This window comes from Microtus pennsylvanicus, chromosome 2 (assembly GCF_037038515.1).
Source record: "Microtus pennsylvanicus isolate mMicPen1 chromosome 2, mMicPen1.hap1, whole genome shotgun sequence".
NCBI classification, from domain to species: Eukaryota; Metazoa; Chordata; class Mammalia; order Rodentia; family Cricetidae; genus Microtus; species Microtus pennsylvanicus.
The window spans coordinates 129,236,308-129,255,812 of NC_134580.1; the positions used below are offsets into that span (position 1 = coordinate 129,236,308).

The window sequence follows — 19,505 nt, forward strand, 5'->3', positions numbered from 1 at the left end:
CTCATTGGTCAGTGACTTCCCAAAGAGGTAACCCGTTCCTGGTTCTGCATTTTATATTTGTTAGTCTGTGGTATCTAGTGGGATATTGTTCTGTTGTGGATATCGGAGGGTGGCCCGACTCTCTTTTGTTCTATAGGAGAGAACAGAGGCTCACATAGAAAAAGGGACATATCTAAGGCTACACATGCAGAACCCAGAGCAGGATGACCTTCCAGGCCAGGCAGGTCTCTGAACCTGTCTCATCTCTGCGGTTATACTCACCAGGTACCCTCCTGGCTCTCCACACGAGCTGGGTAACACTGGGCTGGTGTTTTTAATCTCTCCCAGTTTCATCTAGAAAATGAGGCAGCCCCTCCTAGTGATTCAGAAAAGGCACCCTTCAAGGTTGATACTCTTAGCCAGACTTGGGCCCAGAATCCCTCCAAAAGGAGAGGTGGCTAGCTCAGAACCAGGAAAGAATATTCACAGACCCGTATGTTCTCAAGCGGCTTGTCTACCTGGGCACACACATTTCTGGGATGGGGGCCCCAGCCCTCCACAGTGGCACAATCACAATGTTCTTTCTTAGGTGCTACCCTGTTATGTCTCTCTGTTTAGGCCAGCTCTGCTAGAAGGGCACTAAAACTGGGGGATCCTTTGGCTTCTCCTAGGGAAGGCCTCAGAGACAGAAAATTTGTCTAATTCCCTATCTTGGTCACAGTTGTCTCCTCCCCAGAACTGGGCAGATCTCACAGACTGCTGGCAGCAGGAGCTGTTGTTCTATGTGACCACAGGCCCTGGGGGAGCTTGGAGCTTAGAGTTTCCCGTGAACCTTGGGGCCCCATGTTGAGAAAGGGGTGGGTGGAGACCATCTTAGAATGATGGATAAATAACCAGAGTCTCAGGGTTACTGTCCAGAGCTGACATGGAAGGGGACAGAGACCTGGGAAATGGTGGCTATGGGGCTTCCTGCTGTCACTGGTGTGTACAGGCTCAGATGCAGGCTTCATTTAGAGGAACAAGGTTCTTCCTCACTGTGCTCCAAGCAGTCCATTCTCTCTCTCTCTCTCTCTCTCTCTCTCTCTCTCTCTCTCTCTCTCTCTCTCTCCCTCCCTCCTCTCTGAACGTCGTCACAGGCACTCTAGGATGGCCTCGACCTAAGTAGCTGATGATGACCTTGAACTCGCTAATCCTCCCTCCACCTCCTCCACCTCCTCCCTCCACCTTACAGGATTATAGGTGTGCTTGCCAGTTCACCACCTCAGTCAGGGACCTTTCACCCCATACCCAGGGCCTCAGTTCTCAGAAAGTGGAGAAAGGTAGCATCTCCTGGTTCAGCCAGGGAAACTGAAGATCACAGGGTGACCCAGTGAGGGAGGACAGGGCAAGGGTGGAACCAGGGGCCTCCTCTCTCTCCAGAAGTATGTTTGTCTCAGTTTTTCCCAATCACACTGCCTTGGCTTCAGAGATTAAGGGGATTAGCTAAATCCTGGCACTCGAGCTGGGTTTATCAGAGGCGCCACTCTGGGGGCCTTGGGGTGACTTGGCATCCTATACCTCCGGGTCTGTCTCAGTGGCTTGGGACACTTGACTCCTACCTTGGCTCATAGCCCATAGGTCTTATTCATGCTGATGGGACTGAGTGGTGAGGACCTGGGATGAGGTGGGAAGGAGGCTTAGGGGCCACCTTCGTTTTCCGACAGAGGCTTTCCCCCAAATAAGTTGACCTCTGTGCCTTGCTGGGCACACCACGTGCACTGGGACCTGTATCTTCTGCTCTAGGGCCATTAACCTTGGCGGATGATAGGGAGTGATTCAGAGGCTAGCCAATCAGCAGGTGTGGCAGGGCTGAGGGCGGCGCAGGGGTGCTTCTCACAGGTATAGTGGGAATCGCATTTGCAGAGGATCTGCCAGCTATGATCTGTGTCCTCCCATTGGGGGGGGAGGGAGGTCAAAGCACTCTTCTTCAGGGTGGAGCAGGCAAAGCCACTGTCATCCCCATACACAACTGCCCCGGAATCTTCTGTAACTGTGAGTGGCTATGGAAGTGTCCCCAGGTACCCAGGCCAGGCCAGGTCCCCGCTGACTGACACCTGCACCTCACTTGCTGGCTGACCCTGGCAAGTGCCTCGTCAGGGTGTGAGCACACAGTGGATTATGCTTCTTTGTGGATCATGTGAGTGTCTCAGAGAATGAGCTTGAACCCAGGAGGGTGGGAACCAAGGTGGGGCAAATGCAGGGGTGACAAGCAGCAGGAATTGCTCCATGGGATATGTCGCCGAGGGTAAAGACCCCACTTGTGACAGTCCTGAACATCTAAGACAGCCAGGACTCAACCTGCCAAGAAAAGCGCAGAATACATATGAAGAAAAAAATGACCCTTACTAGAAGATGCTGAAAATCCAGTGAGGAGTGCTGCAAGCCGACACTGTTTTGTCTGGAAAGGGCACAAAGGGACAGCCAAGAAGAGGCTAGAAGGATAGGCTACTCACTAGCGCACAGTGGGACACATTTCTAGGTGCCAGCCCCTCAGAGTGGGGTGTTTGTCGTACAAGAACAGTTTGCACAGGCTGAGCCTGTAGCTCAGTTATTAGAGTGCTTGCCGAGCCACCCACCCACACACACACACACACACACACACACACACACACACACACAGCCCTGGGTTCTATTCCCAGAGCTACGGTACACAAGAGACGGCGAGACGGCGCTACCGGCGTTAGAAGTTCAAGGTCATCTTTGACTACCGAGCTCAAGGCCCGTCTGGGAGACACGGGAGCTTGCCTCAGGAAAACACAGAAGAGTAAGAGAAACGTTCCACAAATTTTGGTGTCTAGACTGACTGCTGGGCAGGACAGTGGGAGTGTGAGTTGTCTCTACAAGTCCCTTCCACTGTGGAGACCCAAAGGGCCCCAAGGCTGGTGCTGGAGGAACCAGATTGTCTGGAGGTCTGGGATATGACCCAGGGGGCAGATTCTACAGCAGGGCAGGGCTGCCCAGGGTGCCTTCCCTGAAGACAAACCCATTCCTGATTTCTCCACCCTTCCAGTGCCCAGCTGGGTCCTTGCCAGCCTTTACCTCCCTGTTCTTGCCCGCAGGCTCCAATTGCCATGGCTCCCATCCTGCTGAAGCCCTGTTCTATCTAGGACGGAGTCTGTCTGAGAGAATTGCTTCTGTTATTGCCTGTCTGCAGCAGAAGTTGATGGTAATGTCAGGACCACCCAGCGTCTGCTATGTGCTATGGCCCGAGCTACTGTTGACAGCAATAGCAGGCACTGTTTCTAGTACTTCTGTGTGCTCTCAAGTAAATGCTAGCAAGGGGCAGATTAAACAGCCATGGCAAGGATACACAGGCAAAATATGGAGCCTGAGGTTTGGGTGTATGTGTACCTGGAAAAATGAAGTCCAGAGTGGGTATGTATTTTACCCAATATCACACAGCAAATAGTTTAAAAGATGTTGAAACACCACAGGGTGGGCAGAGTTGGGACCTCTCATCTGTTACTCTGTTGTAATAGCCTTCATCCTGTCCCTATTGTACAGATGTGGAGACTGAGGCCCTAGGAAGGTGGGTTCTTGTTGAAGGTAACCCATAGGGGGAGGCAGAGGTCTATTTGAGTCTAGAGAGGTGTCTTTGTGCAGGAGTTAGATTGCTTAGGGTGAGTTCCAGGGACTGCCATTTGCTGGCTGTGAATTCTCACAAGTCACCTATTACTCAGAGCTGTCACTGTCTGCCTATGTGGAAAGGGGACAGTTGGTACTGTTAGGAAGATACCCAGGTGTCTGGCAGGCAGTGACCCACAGTGTTCCCAAGCCAGTCTACTGCACTATATCACGGCTCAAAGACACTCAGACTTGACTGGGACCAAAGGAGATACTTTACTCTCTAGGACAGGGGTGCTAGGTGCGAGTCTCTGGGAGGAGTCACAGATCCGTGCACACGCACACGGTACAGGCAGGTGAAGCGGGGGTTCCCCCAGTTGCTGGAGATCTTCACTTTGACTGCAGCAAAGCCCCTGGGCGGCTGGTTCTGGAACAGAGACAGAGAGTGGTAGCACCCCAACAGGCCTCTGCTCCACCCAGCAGAGGAGCCTCATAAGAAGGGAACTTTCCCATTCCACAGGTGTGAGAATGGAGTCTGAGAGGGGAATGGACTCAGCACTTGGGGGCTAGGATGGAAGGTGCTGAGGCCAGAAGCACAGACTCAGCGCCGTAGGGAGGATGTTCAGCCATGGAACTTGGCAGTGTGATTCTGTGGGGTCCTCAATAAGCTACTGTGCCTCTCTGGGCCTCAGTTTCCCCTCTGTAAAGTGGAAATGCTAATAGTTATTCTCCAGGATTACTGTGGACATGAAAAGAGCTCTTGGCTCGTCAGCCCCTGGCATGTCATGGCTTCTCTGCAAACTTAGCCCCTCCGTTCCCAGTGCCTACAGTGGTTGGAGATGGTGTCTATCAAGTCCCATGCCCACTGTGGAAAAGGCAAAGCAGGACTGGTGGCTCAGGCTGTTAATCCCAACTGCTGGTGAGGCCAGCCTGAGCCACAGAGTGAGATTCTGTCTCAGAGTTAAAAGAGAGGGTTGGGGATGTAGTTGAGAGGCAGAACACTTGTGAGATCCTAGGGTCACCCCTTAGTTCTATAAAACACTCAGTACGTGTTTTAGCCTCGCAGGGATTTGCAGAAGGGATCCTGAAGCCTGGAACCCAGGCCTGACGAGGCTTAGATTTGGACGTCGTCAATATGCAGACCCCAAACTTGGTCACATTGCCTGCTCATCCAGTCCTGCTTCTGTCTGTCCCCAACTTCCTCTTCTGAAGGCCTCAGTTTCCACTCTTATAGCCAGATCAGGTGCTGACTAGGGGCTCCTAGCACAGAGGCTTTAAGTTTGGAGCCAGGAGTCATACTTGATGGGCACTTTGTGTTCAACATTTGCTATCCAGGAAAGAGATGCAGCAAGAGAACTCCTGGAGGGACCAGAAAACGGGGAAGACTAACCCGAGCCAGAGGGCTCCCCTTGGGTGCTACTCAGGGCCCCAGGCAGCAGCTCCACTTCTCTTCAGTCTCCTCATGTGTCAAGTGGGCTAGCATGACTATCACCCCTCAGGGCTGTAGGGGACAGGGGAGAGCTGCACATGGGAAACACTCTGCAGATGCCCTTTTGTGGTTTCCCCAGGTACCTGGAGTGGGAACATCTGGATGGTGTTTTCTGGCTGAAACTGGAATGCCCCCAGGAACACTTCCTCTCTAGGGGGGCTCTCCATGCCCTGTGGAACCAGACAATGAGGTATAAAATACAGCAGGCTAAGACTTGTGCAACTCCTGGGATGGGGGAGGGGGCTCCTCATCAATGTGGGCAGTGTCACAGCCTGGTGTCTGGGACAGCAAGGAACACTGCATGAGGAGTCAGAAGCTGAGGTCTACTTCCAACCCCACTAGTAAGGGTCAGGTTGCTTCTGAGTCCTTCTCTGGATTCTACTGATACCTCTATGGGCTGCCTTGGCAGAATAAAGCCCAATGGTCTCTCTCATCTTTCTCTCTCAGGAAAGCCTTGGTTGAACTAGACAGATGTCTCTGTTGGTCCTGGAAGACTGAGACGAGCCCACTCTGGCCATTCCCAACCTAGCTAAGCCACATCCCTTCAGCTATGTGGATGGGTTCTCTCAAGGTTTGGACTACCACCTTCCAAGGTGGTCCCTTCAGCCCAGCCTGGCTCTCTGTCGTGTGCTCACATAGATGACAAAGTCCTTCGGTGCGGTGTCCAGGCTACCCGACAGTGAGATGGTCTTGGGGATGTGCTGCAGTGTAAGATTGGACAGGTAGACTTTCTGGGCCAAGCGGATGGTCACCTGGCCACTGTCGCCGGCGAAGGCCCAGCAGTTGCCAGGTGTCACATTGGGCTGGAAGAGGCAGGTGTGAGGGGCCTGGGTTGGATGGATGGAGTCCCTTTTCCCCTACTCCTCACATTCCTTTGACCTCCTGAAGGTGACCATCCTCTCTGCCTACAGAGCTTGGCTCTAGCAGTTCAGGGAGAGCTGGGCTTGCGTGGGACCTCCCAGTCCCGTTCTCCGTGCCCGCTCATCCATCCATTCATTTCCTCACTCAGTCATCCCACACTCCCAACATTCTTTGCATGCTTTCATTGTCACCCTGGGGCTCAGACATGTTCTCCCTATGCAGAGGAGGAAACTGAGGCTCAGAGCAGGGAAGTGAATGGCCCAGGATTGTCAGAGCTGTAAATGTAACTTGACAATTTGGCCCTGGAACTGGCTTGCTGGTAACCACCATTGTCTGACCCATAAAATGAGAGACAGAATCCCGGGATGGAAAGAGGGTTGACCTCACAGCACACAGGGAAGCTACTCATCCAGTAGGTGCTGAGCTTTTTGAAGACACAGTGTGCTCCATCCTGATCTGGAGCTGTGAGGCTAGGATAAAGGTTGGGGAGATCTTGGAAGAACTTCTGCAGGAGCTGGGACAAGGGAGAGTAGTAGTCAGTTGGGAGAGGCATGCCAACCCAAGGGAAGTCAAGTATGTCTGGTGGCTTGGGACACTGCTGCTGGCTGGCCAGGCTTGGAGGTGCAGAAGCCTGGGTGGCAGAGACTTTGCCCCAGACCTGACTGAAGCCAGTGTTTTGCAGCCAGACTTGGCTCCTCTATTGCCTGGGCTGCACCACCTGTCTCCCCGGTCAGTGCTCGCTATGTTCTGTGATTCCTTCCCATGTCCCAGGTCCTCACTAGCAACTCATTGCACAGTGGACCTTGCTGTCTCCATCCACCCCAACAGGAGGCTTCTCTACCCCTGGGAGGCCACTGTCCTAAGTGGACTCTTGAGAGTTCCTTCAGGGTGGGACCCATAGATAGGTGGCCTGTGGTTGTGGTGCTGCCCCAAGCTGATGAGATCTCAGTGGTTTGTAGTTGCTCTGGGACTTGGACAGGCGCATTCCCCTCTCTGGGCTTTCAGGTCCCCCATCTGTAAGGCAGAATTTTCAGAGGGCTAAGTGTCTGAATGTTGACTCTGCCTCATACCACATGGCAAGTGATCTGGCTTCTTGGCCTGGTATCTTCCTTTGCAAAGGAAGTACATCTCGCCGCCCTCCCCCACCCCAGATGGCTTGGTGGGGATCACCGTGTCCTCCTGCCAGAAGCCTCCCTGTGGCTCCATTCTTGTCCTCCCTCCCCCACAGTGTTCATCACGTCCACTGCCCCCTACCTTGTCTTTGCCTCATCTCTCCTTCCTGCTGCTGCCCTCAATTTTGCCCCCTCCCCTGGCCCTCCTGCTGTCCCCTGCCCTGCCCCCTGCCTCGAGGATCACATCCGGGGGCTGCGCGTAGTTCCACAGCCGGATCCAGTTCCAGTAGGAGCGGGCCTTGTCGTGGTTGTATGTGGCTGACGTGTGCTCAAAGTCGATGCTGGCTCCTGTATGGACGGGGGTGTGTCAGAGGGCATGCTTCTGCTTGGGCTGAATCCCTGCCATCTCTGGAGCTCAGTGTGCCCCTCTAGGCAATGGGATGAACACTGTAGTTAGTAGTATAAGAGTGGCTTGCCCAGGCTATGTGCCAAAGGAACTAATACAATGGTGTTTCCCAGCTATTGGTCGGGTGTGCTGGAAACAACTGCATGCATGTGCAGGGTGCAGAGGGGGCCGGGCTTGAAACGTGGAGGGAGGCCTGGGCTGGTTCTGGAGAGGGGCTCTTTCATCTGATCCCACATTTCCTTGAGGTCTGAGGGGCCAGGGCCAACTGGTGTGGGCTGGTTGGGCCCTACTCCCACCTTCAAGAAGCCTGAGCTCTCTCTTGTGGCCTCATTCCATGGAGAACTTATACATTCATCCTCCTGGCGGGAATGTCCTTCCTTCCTCATTAGGTCTCAAGCCAAAAGTCTCCCAAGGCTAGGGGTCTCCTCTTCCCTACACAGCTGCTCTAGTCTCCCTGAGTTCACTCCCTGACTGCCATTGGGTTCACTTGCTTGTTTCCAAAGTCAGCCTCTCTACTGCAGGGTCTCCTCCATGTACCAAGCCCCAGGTTTGGGGAATGGAAGGGGTGAGGGGTGGTGGAGGGGTGTGGGTAGAGTTGAGGGCCATGGGTTCCTGTTGCCCACCCTTATCAGAGAAAAGAAACTGCATCAAGAAGCCAGGTGGGAGCGGAGGTTAGCTCTGAGGCCAGACCTCACGGTAGCAGCAGTGTGGGCTGGCACCCCATGGAGGGTTTCTGAGGTAGGTCTGTGGTGGGTAGATGGGAGCGGCAGATCAGGTCACAATGGGGGAGGCAGGTCACGTACCTATGGACTTCAGGGCAAAGTCTGGCTTTTCAATGTAGTCACCTTGTATCATCTTCATTATCTTCTGGGCCATTTTTTGCTGAGAAGGCAGAAAATGAAGGCTGTGTCCTGTTACATTCTTAAGAATTATGAGCCTCATATGTGTGTCCTTGACAGATGGACAGGTGGTCGTAGGACCCCTCTCCCACCTTCAGAGGCTGTGGATGGCCCCTAGTAGGATGACCCAATTGCTATACTGTGAGGAGACCCCGAGACACGAAGTCACCCCATCCTCTGGGTCTGTTATGACCTTTCAAGTTCATGTTGCAAGATGTCACATGGAGGTCCTAGAGACTTAGGGAGGTCAAAGGTAGGACCTCGGGAAGAAGACAGACCTTACCGCTGTGGGTCTTGTGCAATATGGTGCCTCTGAATCTAAATTTTCTAAGTCTGTAAGATGGGGCAAAATTTCTGTCTGCCACCATGGCTGTGGAATGCGGTTAGGTATTAGAAAGCTGTGTGAAGCCCCACTATGTGCAGACCTGTTCTCCATCCATCCTGTTCGCTCTCATCCCCTTTGGCCTTCCGGGGAGATTTGGGCAATTGTCACACCACCTTCGAGGGAAGAATACCGTAGCTACAGGAATAAAGCTTTGGTGCTGACCCAGCTGTAAGAGCAGAGCCAGCATCTTGCAGGTTCTGGGCTCCTAAGCATTCCCCTGACCTGGCAGAGGAAGACTGCAAAGCTCTGTGCAGTCAATGCCCAGTTACAGTCAGCTATTCTGCTTAGACACCTCCAGGGGAGGCCAGTTCTGTTGTCCAACAATGGCTGCAGCAAAGTTTCCTGTTCCACGCTCTAATTTTTCAATCTGACACTGCTATCTTCTCAAAGAGGTATGTGTCGTGGGGGAGTTGTCCAGGGTCCCCTGCCCATCAGTGTGGACTAGGGCAGAAAAGACGCTTTGTGACTGGGTCCAAAGGGCTTACAATAATGTTGCTTGTACCTCTGGGGTCTCAAAGTCACGTTGTGAGGAAGCAGGTCATGTGACAGGTCATTTGTGGGTGATTTGATTAATGAATGGTGTTTATGATTTGACTATGTGTTCTCCACACGAGGTTCATAAGCGGTCACACTGCTTTTGGAGGTTCTCGAAACTTTAGGAGTTGAGTCTAACTGGAAGAAATAAGTCACTGAGATGTGTCCCTGGGGACTCTATTTTGCTCTGTCCCCTTCCTGTTACAGCTCTGCTCTGTTTCCTGTTGCCCATGAGGTAAATTAAACAGCCTCTGTCACACACTCCAACTACCATAATGTTCTGTCTGGTACACTGTGCCAAGCAAGAATTGACTGAGTTCTCTGAAACCCTGAGCCAAAAATAATGATTCCTCCTTTAAGTTGTTACACTATATATTTAGTCACAATGACAATAAAATAAACACATAAAATTGGTACCAGAAGAATAAGGTTGTTGCTGTGGCTAAACCTGACCATGCTGTTTTTAAGCCTTAGAAATTGATTTGTGGGAGGAATTTAGAAGAGTTTGTCAAAATGGGCTAGAGAAGTCCTAGAATGTTCTAAGGCTTACAGAGCTTAATCATATTGAAGACAAGCATCTGGGCAGTTCAGGCCATGTTCATGGTTTCAGATGAGACTGAGGACTCTACCAGGATTCAGACCAGGGGGTATTCTTGTTAGGTTCTGGTAACGAATGTATCTATTACCTTTTCCATGTTCCACTGTGTGGAACTTCCTTCTTCTTTATGGAAGGCTGAGTTTAAATGTTATGGGCTAGCCAATCTATTTGGGGGAAGTTCTAAGACAGTATAGTATTTAGGCAATGACATAGCTATTTCTGGCTGCTTTTCAGCTAGGGTTACAGCAAGAATTGGGAGCAAAGAACAGAGCAGAAATACTTGATTTGGCCAGGAAACGGGCATACTTAAAGTAGTGAGGAAGGGTGGCTCTGGTTCTTAAAAAGAAACCAAGTGCTTTTCATCAGGACAAGAGCAGTGGGGTCTTAAGGGGATCTCAAGCCCTGTCCAGACCCCACCACAGCAGGTACAAGGGTACGAAAGAACAAATTCATTTTTAAGATTGATCCTTGAGAAGAAAGTGTCTGGGGTACCCGGCTCGCAAAGGATTGTGTAAGACAGTGCTTATCCAGGATTGGTCTTACCGTGTTCAGTCACTTAGGCATTCAGAGACCACAGTAGTCCTGGTCCAGGGAGACCTGGCTTCTCCTTGAGCTTGTAGTAGACCTTGGCACCACCCATATGATGGTGATTTTGTAAAGAATACAAGAATTACAGAATCACAGAGGTTTCCACCCTGATTTTAAAGGAGGACCTGGAGGCTAGGTAAATATGAGATCAGAATCCCCAGGCTGATGGGTGAAGCTGTAAGATTGAAGCTTGGGTAGCAGTGGAGAGCCTCGGAAGACAGAGATGCCAGGAGGATGGAATCTGCCTCTGGTAAGGAAGGTGCCACTGGGGTCAGGGATTTTATATTCATGTGGGGCTAGAAGACAAACCAGAAAGGTTAAGAGCCCTCAAACATATGGTTAGGCGTTCCCATGAAGACATTTGACAAAGTTTTGAAGATGACAGGACAGGAATCCAAATGAGCCAAAAACCTCTAATAAATCTTATAAAAATTTCAATCTGTGTCTGTCTTTCTAAACCAGCTTAACACTCACCAAGAAAGAAGTGGCATGGTTACTTCCTCTTTCCTATGAAGCAAAGAATATTTCCACAGTGATATTTGCAATTATGTAAGTTCTTTTATATCATGTCCAGAAAACACCCCAAATAAGTAGACATTAATAGGTAAGATCAAAAGATGATGCAAAGTGAGAAAAATAAAACAGAAACAGAATATTGGAGTTAGCTAACAAAGATTTAAAAATAACCATGACTAATATAAAGGAAAAAAGAAAACACAGGCAAATGGTGAATTGATGGTAGAATTCAGTCAATGAAATGAAAATATATCGAATATGAATTCTAAAATGAAATAATGCAATATATGAAATGAATGGTTGAGTTTATATACAGAATACAGGATTGCAAGTGAGTCTGAAGAAAGCTGAGACAAAACCGTCAAAACTTAGGTCATAGAGAAAATGAATGAAGAACAAGAAATAAATCAGGTGGGAAAAACTTGGAACCCACTCCATAGGTCTAGCATAGATATAATCAGAATGCAAGAGAACAAAGAGTTTATGGATAAGAAGGAATATTTTCAGTGATTAAAAACAAAGACCTTTAAGAAGTTTTGAAGAACAACAATGTATATATTCAATAATATCAAACCCCTAGACAGGTTATACTGGACACAAAAGGAACATTATAGTTTCTGGGAATAAAAATAAAGCCAAAACAAACACCAGATTAGACCCAAGGGGTGAAAGTTCAGAATGGTGCAATTTTCAGTAGCAATGGTAAAACTAGAATATGATGGGCTTCCTTCAGAATTTTCATGAGAAACTTTCTAAACTTCTATACCTAGCAAAACTATCAATTGGTGTTAAGTATAGGATGAGGATATTTTAAAACATGCACATTCTAAAAAAAAGAACTAGGAAAAAAACCATATAACACTCTCCTTTCACTCTTTTTCATGAGTTATTGGCGAGGGTTGGGGGAAGATAATGCTCTATCAAAATGAGGGATGAGACGAAGGAAGAAGATAGCGTGGCATATAAAAAACAGGGCATCAAGAAGACATTGGGTGGTGAAGGGTCCAATGGCAGCATCTTACCTCATCAGTCATGGCTTCCATCTCCTGGAGTTTGGCAATGAGCTGGTTCATGCTACCTCGTAGGTCCTGGATCTCCCCAGTGTGATGTCGTACTTTCTCCTGGTACATCCTTATCAACAAGGAGGTAAAGCAAGAATTGACGGCTTTATGATGTGCATGTTGCTCTTGCTATCTTTCTGTGAGTGAGTCTTACTGAATGACCTTTCAAACCTTCCACTTTCCTGGGTCCGCCCCCCACACACCACTCTCGGGTTCTTACTCCTTCTCTTCCTTTTGCTTGGAACATCCGTAAGTCCAGCTCAACCTTACCAAAATGTTCATGAGTGTTGTTTGTCTGTGTAATGCTGTCACCAGGCAATGACTTGTTATTTCATCTCAGCTGTCATTTGCTGAGCACCAATTACGAGTCAATAACTATTCAGGATGTTTGATGTCTTTTTCTTTCTTGCCTGTTTACGCGGAACAACATGAAAGCTATGTCTCATCTCACAAATGAGGAGTCAAAAGTCCAGAAAAAAAGAGACTACTTGCATAAGCTCAGTCACATAGAATTTACAGGAGCTAGGATTCACGTCTAGGGTGGTTTGAGTGCGGGCCCATATTTTTGGCTAAGGATATGCCCCAGATACCAGCTCTAGGACTAGTAAGTAGTTTGCTTACCTCAGGCTCTGCAGTGGGCTGTTTATGCTGTCATCCTGGTGGAGTGTTGAGGAAAGCAGGGATCTCTGTCAGGCGACCTAATCTGGGCCCGATAAGAGCTTCATCTCTCTGCTCTCTCATGGCCATTAATCCATTCATTCATCTACTTTCGTATTTAATTTTTTTTATATATTTTTTTGAGACAGAGTTTTTCTATGTATCCTTGGCTGTCCTGGAGCTAGCTGTAGACCAGACTGGCCTTGAACTCACAGAGCTCTGCACGCCTCTCTCTGTGTGTTTGTGTTGGGATTAAAGGCATGTGCCACCACTGCCCAGTCTTCCACCTTCATATTTAATCTTCCATCTATCCACCCGAATGCCATCTATCCAAATTCAGAGCTTTCTTCCCCCTCCGTGATTATCCATCCATCTGTCTGTTCTATCGTCTATCCATGCTTTCTCTAGTCACACTATTGCCTGGTAACCAGACATCCAGCACTGATAAAGTCAGTCCCCTGTGCTTAGCACTGAAATGGCTGTTGCTTGTATGAATCAGAACTGCCTGCTTCCTATAAGAGGTTGCCGGTACAGTTGGAGAGGTGGTCATGGTTACAGAAATTGGAGGAAAAGGAAAAATGTGACTTCCTTTGCTTTGGTGTGCCTGGAGGCTGTGATCTTTCAACTAGACCTCAAAGAATACAACAGTTTACACAGGGTGAGAGGAAGAAGAGAGACCTGTCCTCCAGCGCCCTCCTTCTGCTATCTATGGGTCTCTGTGACTTTATCAGTAGCTCTTGTCACTGGGTTCCTCTTCCTTCTTCCCCAGAAAACCAAACCTGTTGGTGAGTCTCAACTAACAGAAGCAGAGAGGGCAGAAGGAGCAGTGTGGTTCTTCATGCCTTAGTTTAGGGGTGGTCTAGAGGAAGGAGATGGGCCACAGTGGGGTGAGTGACAGGAAAGCCCATGATGGTGGAGGGATGCCTGTGTGGTCTGTGAGAGTCACATACAGGAGAGGGGTTCTGGTGGGCGGAGTGACAAAGGTAGCAATTTGGATCTTGGATGAGTCAAGAACGGAGCATCATCCAGATTCGGTGAGAGGAGGAGGAACTACAGAGAGATATTGTTGGCTTAGGTAGGTCCGTCAGCCATGGGGCCTGTGGGGGGCATGCACTCACCTGCCAGACTTCCATTTTTGATGGTAAATGCATGGAAAACATCCAGAACCCTGTGGGCCACGAGAACAAGAATGACCCACTTAACTCAAAAGGTTGAAAGCTTGGGTTCTGGAATTAAGGCATCTAAGTTAGGGTTGTGTAACTTCAGGAGAAGTCACTTAATCTTTCCGGAGCTTAGGGTCTTCCTTTGTAAGATGGGAATAGAGTAATATCTACATCGTGCTCAAGCCAAGTCCTCTGTGAGATGTCTGCCATGTAAGCTAAAGGACATACTTCCTTCTACTGCATAGTGGACTGAGAGATGGTAACATGCTCTTTCCTGCATTTTATGAGCTCCAGCCTGGTTTGAATCTATTATTTATCACTGTTCTTGACTCTAAAACGTTTTCAAAGCACTGGCTGGCTTCTACGACTGTTAATTGCTCGTAAGCTGCAGGGCAGCACTCACGGACAGCATGAAAGACAGGGTCACCTCTCCCTCTCCCAAAATGGGCCTAAGTCTGGGGTTGCATCCCCTAGGCAGGGCCCTGGAGACGCACCAAAAGCACAGAGGACCAGAAGGCCAATCTTCTCCATGAGTTTCTGGCAGAGCAGCTTGCACCTGAGAAGCAGAGAGGCCACTGTCAAGGTCAGCTGCAGTCTGGCAGGCTCCCCTCGCCCTTGCTCCATTGTTCCATCTGTCCCTTGTCCCTTCCTATTCCTCTCTTATTGAACTTGTCCTTCAGGGACCATCTCTAATGCCCCCCCCCCCCTTCTAGAACCCCCAAAGTCACCTCACCCTGCAATCTTTTCTTGTTTTTAATGAAAAATTTTTCGTTTGCTTTACATACCAATCAGTTTCCCCTCCCTCCTCTTCTCCTGTTCCCTTCCCCTACCTCCCATCTACCCCCTCATCCATCCTCCTCCATTCTGAAAGGGGAAGGCCTCTAACAGGAGGCAACAAAGCATGACAAATCGACTTGAGGCAGGACCAAGCTCCTCGCCCTGCATCAAGACTGGGTGAGACATCCCAGCGTAGGGAACAGGTTCCCAAAAGCCAGCTTGTATCAGGAACAGCTCTTGATCTCACTGCTAGGAGCCCCACAGACAGACCACGTTACACAACTGAAACCCACATGTAGAAGCCCTGGGTTGGCCCCATGTAGGTTCCCTAGCTGTCAGTCCTGAGTCTGTGAGCTCCCATGACCTCAGGTCAGCTGTCTCTGTGCCACCCTGCAATCTTAGCCTGGTATTGTTTTCCCACCTGGCTGGAAGCCCATGGTGGTGGTGGAGGCGGTGCAAGGCTGGGTAATATTTAAAATGTAAAGTTTAAATTAATGAACGAGGTGGGCATCTCAGCAGGGGGAATTATATAGACTAAGTAAGCACAGGGAGAGAAGTGGGTGTGGGTGAGGTTATTCTGGCCAGGAAGAACACTGGCAAAAGAGTGGCATGGGAAACTGGGTGGGATATTCAGGGAGTGAGGGCCCCAGCCTTGCAGGCCCTGTGGTTCCATGGAATGAAGCAGAATGAGGGCATTCTAGGAAAAGAAGGGTCAGGCAAGGGACATGCTGGGGAGCTGAGCAATGGGAATCCACTAAAGGTCTAAGATGGGGGATGTGAAAAGCCAGATTGAGGATGGCTCATCTGGTCTGACTAGCAGGGGAAGAGCCAAACTAATGAGGGCGCTGTCACTGCCGGCCCCCCACCATCCTCCCCCTCTCCTGTTTACCTGCAGGTGTTAAGTAGAACTTGCTGGGCCTGAGTCCTCAGGAAGCAGGCCAGGCAGGTGAGCCAGGCTGAAGAGGAGACAGGATGGCAACAAAGAGTTGTACCCTCATCTTGGTCCCATTGTAAGTGCACTGACTATCCTTGGAGCTGCAAGACCCTCTTGATTTGATGGTTGAGCCCAGAATAGCCCCTGTCTCGGCTTATGTAAGTATCTGTAAGTTCAAGGCCTATGGGCAAGCCTTACTTGAAGATGGCAGTTAACAGAGCCTGGCACTGTTAACACTCGGCAGCACAAAGGATGGTGCGTGCTAATGTCATCCCTGGACACCAGGAGCCTGGCCAGGGCTGTGTCCTTCTAGGGTTCATCTCTGGAGTGTAACATAGCTTAGATTAGTAAGTAGGGGTTCAGAATAGATGAGAAGGTGGGTGTATGTATGGGGGAAGGGAGAAGGAAAAAGAGGGTGAGTTCTTGGGTTGGAAGATTGGTAGATAGTAGAATGGGACCACGGAGAGCCAGAGGGCTGATGAATGGGCAAAGGGATGACTGTATTAGCAAATGAAAATAAGGGGCAAGTGATGAATGGCTCAATGGTGAGTGGGTAGACAGATAATGGATGCATGGATAGGTGAATTCATGGATATTGGATGATTGGTGGGTGGATTAGTGGAGCCAAAGTAGAGAAGGACTTGGGGACAGTTCCTCCTATGCCAGCAAGGTGTCCTTTTACCTTCCCTTCCAGGGAGACCCTGCCTGGAATGGATGGGCCATCCTGTAGCTCCTTGCGTACACTGCCACCCTAGGGCAACCCGAGTTCTACAAGAGGCTGGTCTGAAGCTGCTTCCCCTCCCTGCCTCCTGCTACTTAAGCTAGTTCTTCCATATATATACATACACATATATCCCAGTATGAACTGGGTTAGGCTGGGACCTGGGCTGTTGATGCCGGAAAACAACAGGGAAGCGTCATCTGCAGAGAAGACAGACCACAAGAACATAGACCTCAAGACATGGGCTTGCAGAGCCCTGGAGGTCCCGGGCTTGGTGTGTGCCTCTCGGTTGATCTACCCCCAACTTTGTGCCAGGTGCCAGTGAAGCCCCAGGACTCGGTTCTTGCTCACTCCTGTTTGCTGAGGCTGCCTCTGTCGTTCTGCTGATGTGGCCTCTTTGGATGCCCCTGGGGATGACAAGGTTCACAACCACATTTTACATCCTACGTTTCAGATTGAGAAGCCGTGAATCAGGGACAGATGAGCTCTGATAGACCTCAGATCTGGGTCTCTTTTGAGACAAGGTGTGTGGATACTGTGGCTATCATAGGTCCTAACTGGTCAAAGCCTGTCATGGTCTTCCCATGGGGAAGGGAGGTGGGTGGCTGCGAGGCTGTGGGAATGATGAAAGCTTCTCTTTGCTGCAATGAACCCCATAGGAGGTCAGGCCCACTCTCCTCCCTCCCTGGACAGCCATGCTTCTCCATGACACTGGACCCAGGTAGCCTGGTGACCTGCCACAGGAGGTGCTAAGAGAGAGAGAGTCACAGCATAGTGGGAGCCTGAAGTTGGGGAGCATCAGAGAACTCTCAAGATAACTCACTCTGACACTATCCCCACCTTGGTTAGGGAAATAGAAACATCTTTATTTTGTAAGATAGCAATTCCTAAACATTTTTTTATTGGACACTTTATATTTGTGTGTATTTACTAAGAAATCACACATCAAGCTGTTGTATTTTGGATACTAAATGTCTCCAGCTAGGTTAAAGAATTGGTTTCCAGAGTGTAGGTATTTAGAGGTGCTGTGGGCCTTTAAGGGGTGGGGCCTAGTAGGAGGTTTTTATCCTGGGAAGACACATAGCTTGGAAAGGGATTGTGGGTTCCCAGTCTTTTCCTCTCTCTTTGCTTCTTGACTCATGAAGTGACTGTCCTTCCCGCTCTCTTGTTGTGTTCTTTTGCCACAAAGACCACTGGGCCCTTGACTATGGACTAGAACTTCCAAACTGCGAGTTAAGCCTCTTCTCTTTAAAGCTATCACTGGTGCTTTGTTAGAGAAAATGTAGTCTCATACAGTGGCTACTTGTGCGGACGTATTATTGGCCCTCCCCAAAATATAATATACACACATTCCTGAGGTCTATTTGGCCATGGCAGGGTGCCCAGTGTATCACAAAATAACCAGAAGACAGGAGTTTAAAGGTTCCCAATACAAAGGCCGACTCACTACCCTGACTTCACCATCACACATAAGCCAGCCACACGTACCAGATTACCACATTGCACCCGATTAACATGCAATTACTATGTGCCAACTTAAACTCAAGGGATGAGATAACTACAGAATGATGAGCTGAAATGCTGTGGTTTTTAAGAACGTCTTCCTTCCCTCATGGGTTGTTTTGTATGCCCTCTTGTAAGTAGGCATCATTACAAGTTGGAATTCCTGTCACCTGCGACCAGGTGACTCTTGACAAGGGAGGTAGAGCTATTTGTCTCCTTGTCCCCAACACTAGCCTGAGGTGCATTAGGACAGTGAGCTTGCAAACACTCCTAGCTCACAGCAGGTCCTCAGTAAATACTTGTTGGAATGGTAAGTGCTTGGTGCTCTGCCGTTGCCAGGAGACCTTGGGAAGCTACTTTGAGCCTCTCTGTCCTCAGCAGCTACTTCTGTAAGGAGAGTTGACAAGATCTGCTTATCCCCAAAAACGCTAACGGCTGGGAAAAGGCAGGAGCTTTTGGCCTCACCTCCTGGGCCTGGTGCAGTGGCTCCTGTCTTCAGGTTGGACACATAGGTCCCCAGTGTTCCTTGACCGGGGCATTGATTTCCTTTTTTAAGGATGAAGTATGAGGATGGAGATCTAAGGGAGTCAGTGAGGAAGAAGTGGCCACCACTGCCACCACTACCTCTGAGTGTCCCTTGGAAGGCGACATGGAATTTACTGGGTCAGGTGGAACTGTCAGCTCTGTGACTTCACAGACCGCTTGGATGGAAGGTCCTGAGTCTATAGCCCATCTCCAGAACTTCCTCTCAGAGGATTCCACAGTGACTGACTTTCCATTTTGAAGATGCGAAGGGTGAAGTTGTAAGCCAGGGAGGGCCATGCCAGGGCAGAGGTTGGGCAGAGGTAAGAATGGAGGTGCCCACTATCAAGTCACCCTCCTTGCTCCTAAGACTTTTTGCTGCCCTAAGCTTCCTGGGCTTCCTGCCTTTTCAGGCTGCATGTGAATTGATTTTCTTTGCTTTTTTAAATGTTCTTTTCATTTATTATTTGTGTCTTTCACATCATGCATCTTGATCTCATTCATCTCCCCGCCCCTTCATATCCACCCCCTGTCCTTGCAACCCCCTTCCCAAATAAAATAAATTTTAAGAGAAAAAATCTTGTTGCGGAAGCTGTGCTGTGGCCCACACAGTATAGCATATCCTTTACTTCATATATTTCTCTTGCAAGTGTACATTGCAAAGAGTCATTGGTCTGGTATAACGGCATCTGGTTTCAGCTACACCACCAATGCTGGGCCTCACTGGGATTCCTCTTGGATATCCTGTGGTTGCCCTGTGTTGTGGAGATCCTGCAGCTTTGGATCCACAGGACATACCTCTTCCGTGTGCTCCAGAAGATTATAGATGGGGTGGGTATTGGCTCCAGGCCTGGGTAGTCTCAGGTTGGTCAGCCCGCCAGCTCTCTTCCGTCCTCACTGCCAGGGTGAGCTCTCTGGCATTGCCCCGGCCAGTCCACCCTATGTAGTAGTGAACAAGGGACAGGACCAGTTTCATGCCCTCAGGGCCAGCTCACCAACACCTACACCACCAGGGCCAGCTCTTCTGTGTTGTCCAGGCGAGGGGCAGGGGCTACTCTTCCAAGTGCTGCAGCTGGTGAGGGACAGGGACAACTCTCCTGCTCTTATGACCCCAGGGCCAGCTCTCCTACCCGCCATAGGTGGCGAGGGCCGGGGTGTGTGTGTGGGGATTTCTCCCTTGCCCATGCCACCATATGG

General features: G+C 49.8%; 1 protein-coding gene across 2 annotated transcripts; it reads right to left on the bottom strand.

The window, feature by feature from the left end:
• Positions 1-3,865: 3,865 nt before the first annotated feature.
• Positions 3,866-18,325, bottom strand: Sun5 (Sad1 and UNC84 domain containing 5). Of its 2 annotated transcripts, XM_075963891.1 has the most exons (13): positions 18,252-18,325; positions 16,635-16,690; positions 16,409-16,483; positions 15,518-15,584; positions 14,346-14,407; positions 13,807-13,856; positions 12,653-12,687; positions 11,993-12,101; positions 8,254-8,332; positions 7,277-7,392; positions 5,707-5,874; positions 5,155-5,241; positions 3,866-4,009 (listed from the first exon to the last, which is right to left on the bottom strand). In XM_075963891.1, the coding sequence occupies exons 1-13, from the start codon at positions 18,323-18,325 to the stop codon at positions 3,866-3,868; spliced, it is 1,122 nt and encodes a 373-aa protein (XP_075820006.1). The 2 variants fall into 2 exon arrangements, with proteins under 2 accessions (XP_075820006.1, XP_075820007.1); XM_075963892.1 differs by lacking the exon at positions 16,409-16,483.
• Positions 18,326-19,505: the final 1,180 nt, after the last annotated feature.